Here is a 6,354-nt window from a genome sequence, read left to right as displayed (position 1 = left end):
GATTTGAAAGCTGGTGTGACGAAGCCTTTTTCAAGCTCAGAACAACTATATTTTACGCCAGCTGTTTAAGTGGGATTCCATTTTAGACTGGTACCACAGCTTAGATACCAATACACAGTTATGAAAACTCTTATCTTGCCCATGAGAAGCTTTTGGTACAGAGCTCTGAACTTGGCACCTCCTCCAAGCCCGTGCTCCGACGCGTGGATCGTACTACAACACCATAGGCGGGAACGCAATTTTGTTTTGTATTGGTATCTAAGCTGTGGAATCGCTCCAACTTTTAGATTCAGACTGCCAGTTTCCTGTCTTCAGCCGCTAGCATCACTACCGCGCACTGTGTCCCAAAAAGAAACCGAGTTTTCATAACTGTATTGTCATCTAAGCTGTGACTAGCACTCTTTTCGAGCGTTGTTCAAGCCGGTTCTTAAGCTCGAGATATATTTTCAGTGTTTTGAAATAGTTCTAATCTGAAATTTGTGGAGTTGCTTGATAGCTTGCTCAATATGCTACTTTATAGCACTACCAAGTGAAGTGCTAAACAATTTACTAAGAGTATGCAATTTTTGTGTAAAAAACCCATCTGATAATTCGTACGTGTACGATCTCGGAAAGCTGGACGAAAACGCTACGTCTGTTTAGTCCTTTAGCCTTAAGCTTTTCTCAAGCCGACTAGCACATAAAACAACAACGGTACTGAGACTTTCCATTGTCGTATCATAAATCATTTAGTTTTTTTTATGAAGACAGGAGATTAGCCTGTTACCTAACTCTCCTTCTTCACTAGTATGGGGCAAGCTGTTACCCTATTTCTGGATGCCAAGGATCATAGCTGGTGGTATTAAAACTACCCCTAGAATGCCTTTTTTTTCATTCCGAAAACTAAAGTGATTTGCCTTCGAGCCGATTATAATTTTCATCATCAAAATGTTCTTCCCTTCATCTCATGATTGAAATTAACCACAGACTTATTATCTAAATAAAAACAGGAGCTCTTAGGACTATTTTATCCAAAGGTTAATTGCAACTTTGATTAAAAATACATCTATTATAATGCGTCTCAACCTTAATTGTCTTAACTCGCCTTAAGGTTACTCACATTTACTGAATTGTAAAGGAACATAGGCTGCGTGTCTCTATTTGGGATATTTTTTACTTAATGGTTCTTTCATAATACACCGTAAAACATTTTACACTATCATAAATTAAGACATTGCGTTAAGTTATGTAATCTTATGCAACACACCTTATCTGTAATGTAGGTAGTGCCAAGTAGACTCGAACCCTGCATAGGATTTTACGATACGGAAACTTATGTTGCGTTATGAAAAAGTCAATATGGTAGCATTGAAATAGAATTTCTGGGGTGAAAAGTTAATAAATTTTGAAAGTAAATTTATCAACTTTTCCCAGAAAGCTTTTCAAGCTTGATCAGAGCTAGAATTTTCATCTTCATCTCACATTCCAAGTTTTTAATTGTTAAATTATGGTGACTTACTTATTTATTTCTAAGCTGAGGAGTATACAAAACACATAAATGAAATTACAAAAGAAAAACCATTTTCAACGATTATTAAAAATTATCAAATAATATTTAAATTCTGGAAAACAGAATAAAGGTTATGCATGAAGTGAAAGTTTTCAGACAAATGATGAAAATTGTCCCTCTTGATCCTAGCTAAATCCAACGGCTTTTTAATTTTAAATCTCAATGATTCTATGGTAATTTTACCTCAATGATTATAATGATTTTAAACGATCATAATGAGGTTTTTGTTGATTTTATACAAACCCCATGTGAAAAGACTTATTCAAGAATGAAATGTTATGCTTAACGTAACGTAGCTTAACCACTTAGCCTAGGAAATTACATAATAAGAATTACTTAATAGATAATCTTAATACTTAATAATATAAATTACTTAATAGATAATCTTTAAGGTCATGATAAAAGCTACCTTATGTTGCTGTGAATAAAATACTTGCATGCGAATGTACAGAAGGGCTTTTAATACTATAAAAAATAATTGAATATGTTGACTCAAATCAGAATTTTTTGCAGAAACAAAGGTTATTAAATGTTGTTCTTTGTCCAGTTGCATAAGTAATGATTTTATTTTGGGGATGGAGGCGGAGGGTCGGAAAACTCAGAATTAGGTGAATTGAATGAAAATTTTGCTGAATAATTGAAAAACTGACAAATTATATCCGGTACAGGGTTTTGAAATGTGGAACAGAAGAACCCCCTCCCCCTCCCCCTCACATACACACAAACACTAATACTCTGCATACGGTTCTAATATGATCTTTTTTGAAAAATCACATTATTCTTCTGATATTTTTTTCATATACTATTAAGGGAACAAGTCAATTATCAGGAAGCGGATGCCCTGATTTGGACTATTTGGAAGATCAGATGATCATAAGGGCCAAGCGAGGAAAAATAGTTACTCAAGTTAACACTCTATACTAAATTCAAATTCTTGCGTATTTTTTGTCAAAAGATTAGAAACATCTAATTGATAACAAATTGATCAATGTCTATTTATACAACCAGGTGCTGAAAAGTGTCAAATGGTGACCTCACTTCACTTAAACTTCGTGACCTCACTTCGTTTGTTGGTCACCGTCAGTTTTCTCGTTGCTGTATTTTCCTCCTAAAACCATTGTAATGGGTTTTAATGGTATGGTATGGGTTTGGTGTAAACCCATTGTAATGGGTTTTAATGGGTTTGGGTATGGGTTTGGTGCAAACCCATTGTAATGGGTTTGGGTTGTAATGGGAGCCGCAGTTCTATCTTGAATTCCCGATCTTAATTAGAAATTCAAAGTGAAGAGTCTACGGTTTGGAACTTTTCTCTTCTGTGTAATTTGTGGCGTTTCTTTCTTCTATTTTGTTCCTTTTTTTTTGTTTGTGCATGTTTTCACTTAAGATAAATAATCACTTCTCCGATAATAGTTATTTTTTTACTTAATCCAAAGAAAAGTAATTGGATAAGGATTTTCATAACCTTTGGAATTATAGCCTTTACTATAAAGCATAATTCTCCACTCTTTTCAACACTAAACTACTTTTCAATATTAGGAATACTGACAAAAAGGGTATATCTCCATTTTGGATTTTACAGACAAAGTCGCCAGTACTTTTTGGTTTGAATTTTCCTTGGCTGCTCCAGTCTCCATGATGTTTTTTAAGGGTACTTGTGTATTGTCCAGAACACATTAAATAAGTGAAGTGAAACAAACTAAAATGCAGGTAAATTTTAATTAAATATTCGGTACTTGTTCATTATTCGATTGGTTCAGGTCAATTCAGAACACACTCAAAAATTTTGCTGAGCAAATCTGGTGTCACAGCCACAAAGACAAAATTCAATTTAGTTTGCTATGCATAGTGATAGAAAATAGTGTCTGAACATGAGTTTTGAAATGAAGACTTGGGATTTGCCAAAGACTGGGAGAGAAATCCAAGTTGAAATTTTACAATTTTCTTAATAAAGTATTATATTTTCATCATATTTTGTTTTATTTCATTAGCTTTATCAAAAGTTTAGGCTATATTTGCACATTAGGGGGGGGGGGGCATTATTTCAAATACCTAACTTAACCTGACCACCTCTATATATAAAATATTTAATTAAAATGTACCTGCATCGTGGTTTGTTTCACGACAGAACCTAACTTCATTTATTGAGTGTGTTCTGAATAATATGCAAGTAACTTTTTAAGCATCAAAGGGCAAATCAGGCACCCTTTAATTGGCTTTTTCAGGGAATGTCAATTCTGGTGAGACAATTTCAGTCGGCCTACTTCACCTGAAAAGCCACAATGAAAACACCTGTGTTTGTCAAGTATTTCTGGAATTCCAATTTCAGTCGAATAATTTATAGTGAAGACAAGACTTAACTTAGTAACTACTCAAGACTATATGTGATCTCTGCACGATACTCGATACGCAATTACAAGTACGTAATGCTCAGTCTTATCGTATCAGTGTACTGATACTCTTGACAAGTGTCAATACCTCCGAAGCACAGTTATTACCCTTTGTCTGAAACTTCTTTGTACCCATTTTGAAATATGGCAGTGTTGCTTTACGAATGTCACCTTAAAAATAATTTTAGCCATAGTACCAAAGGGTCACACTCCCGTACGCAATAATGTTTTGCCTGAGATGTAATTATTCATCCAACAATAGATGCGAGATATGGTATGGTGTGATATCTATTAGCAATAAAATCCTTTCTAGGCCATGTTAATGCAAAAATTCCCAACAAGGTAAAACTTAGAAATAAACATATCCTTGGATCCAAACTGAATCGATTAATGCAAAATTATGGTCCCTATATGCTATATCCTTACAAACCAACATTCCCAACTCGTTATCTCCATATTTTTATATCTCTTAATACAAAATCACCCCATTCCTCCCTTTTAAAATATCGGGAAAGAATTCCCCCCTTCGATTCTCCTAATTCTTCACAAAAAATTAATTAAATGATCATCCTTATCGCCACACATTGGACAATAATTTTGATTAGCATAGGACTTATGATTCCATTACCAATAATATTTATGTTACTGCGAATGTCCGAAATCTGGTTAATGTTGACATTCACCCGTGAATATCCGAAATTCCTCTTTCTCTGCTTGGATTCAATTAGCTTTGCTAATTGATTTGCAAATTTTCAGTTTTATTCAAGCTGTGATGGTAAAAGTTAATTTTAGGTTAGATTAGTTTAGGTTAGGCTAGGTTAAATCTGGTTATAAATATCAGAAATGGGTTGAAAATTTAAGTTAACCAAACCTAATCTGTCATCATCCAACCTTTCATTAAATTGAAAAAAGTTTACTGGCAACACTGACTGAATCCAAGAAGAAAAGAAGGTATTTCGGACCTTCACCGGTGAATATCGACATTCACGAATTTCGAACGTTCCCGGTAACATTTGCACCAACAGACGAATTGTTATATAATAACTACTTTTTAGGCCTTAGAGTCGGAAACAGCTTACAAAGGGGCAGTTACTGAGGCCAATGAACGTCATACCTCATTGATATTAACGAAGCGAAAAGTATTACAGGAAGTGAGAGACCTCATGATTCAAGGTGACCAAACTCTGAAGACTATTACGGTCGCCTATTTTCAGCTCCAGCAAGCCACCTCTGCTGCTCCACCCGTCCAGGTATGTCAGTTCTCAAACATATGTATCAATTATTTTTTAAATTAATAATATTTTATTATTGATGTTCAAATATTGGCATTGGTTGCTCTTGCCATTTACAAAGAAAATTAATATAATCAAATAAAAAAATGTATTTGATCATAGCTTTTTGTATTGTTAATATAATAGCTTTATATTATATTAGCTATTTTTTAGCTCAATGAAACCCCTCTGGGTCATCTTCCGTCCAGGTAAGTTCATTCTTTAACATATATATCAATTATTTTTCAGCTAATAGTATCTTATTGACAAAAAAAAATTTAGTGTTAATTTTTCGTGACTAATTAAGACCGAATCGGCCACATATGAAGTGGAAAAATATCAAAAGAAACGAACGAAACTAAGCCAATATTGACAATATTACAATATTGCAAGTATGCTCTCGTTCTTCGTATTTCCGCATTTGTCGGTTTCTTTGGGCATTTAATAAGAAAATGAGTATTACTAAGCAAAAAATATATTTAGTTTTAACAATTTTTAGTACAACAAGTTTCACAACACTCAACAACAATAGGCACAAATACCCTCACCAACACAAGGCACCAATCTGTTGCATTAACAATCTGTACCAACACTCCTGGTACACTTTTGCCAACTTGTTTGAAGTGAATTGTCGGTTTTATTTTAATTATGACTGTTCTCGTCCAGTATCTAATCAAAAAGAATAAAATATATAAAAGATGGCCTAAAAAATCTAAGAATTTTGGTTTTGATTTTTAATCGTGACTTTTTTTGTCAAGCACCTAATCAACACAATAAAAGATAAAATAGTGCGTTGTATGTTTAATCTGAAATCTGTTGTTTAGTCTGAACTCTGTTTCATTAATACGTTTAGTCTGAAAATGTTGAAAATCTGTTGTGTGAAAAATTTATAGGAATATTATTGATAATATGGTACTTAGAGCAAAATAACTGAAAATTAACTGCTCGTGAAAAGGTTTCTTGAATCTTACGAAAGATTTTATGCATGAGAAAAGTGAAATATTAAAAAAAAATAATGGGTTTGCACCAAGATCTGGTCTTTGTAAACCGGACCGGTGAAGACTGGAATATAAAATTGGGGTAGACGTTGGCTAATTTCCATACCCAAGAACATATAAAATCACGATAGCAGCTACCCAGTTTTGGC

At 33.8% G+C, this 6,354-nt stretch overlaps 1 protein-coding gene across 7 annotated transcripts in view; it reads left to right on the top strand.

Moving 5' to 3' along the window:
- The window catches only part of LOC136037778 (rho GTPase-activating protein 45-like), a 242,982-nt gene that overhangs the window by 209,895 nt on the left and 26,733 nt on the right, over positions 1 to 6,354 (top strand). For all 7 annotated transcript variants that reach the window (XM_065720602.1, XM_065720603.1, XM_065720599.1 and 4 more), the window contains one exon: positions 4,992 to 5,186. In XM_065720602.1, the coding sequence (XP_065576674.1) occupies positions 4,992 to 5,186 (195 nt within the window). The remainder of the gene's footprint in view (positions 1 to 4,991; positions 5,187 to 6,354) is intronic.

The sequence above is a fragment of the Artemia franciscana genome, chromosome 17 (genome assembly GCF_032884065.1).
Source record: "Artemia franciscana chromosome 17, ASM3288406v1, whole genome shotgun sequence".
Lineage (NCBI taxonomy): Eukaryota > Metazoa > Arthropoda > Branchiopoda > Anostraca > Artemiidae > Artemia > Artemia franciscana.
This window is presented reverse-complemented; position numbering and strand designations above follow the sequence as displayed.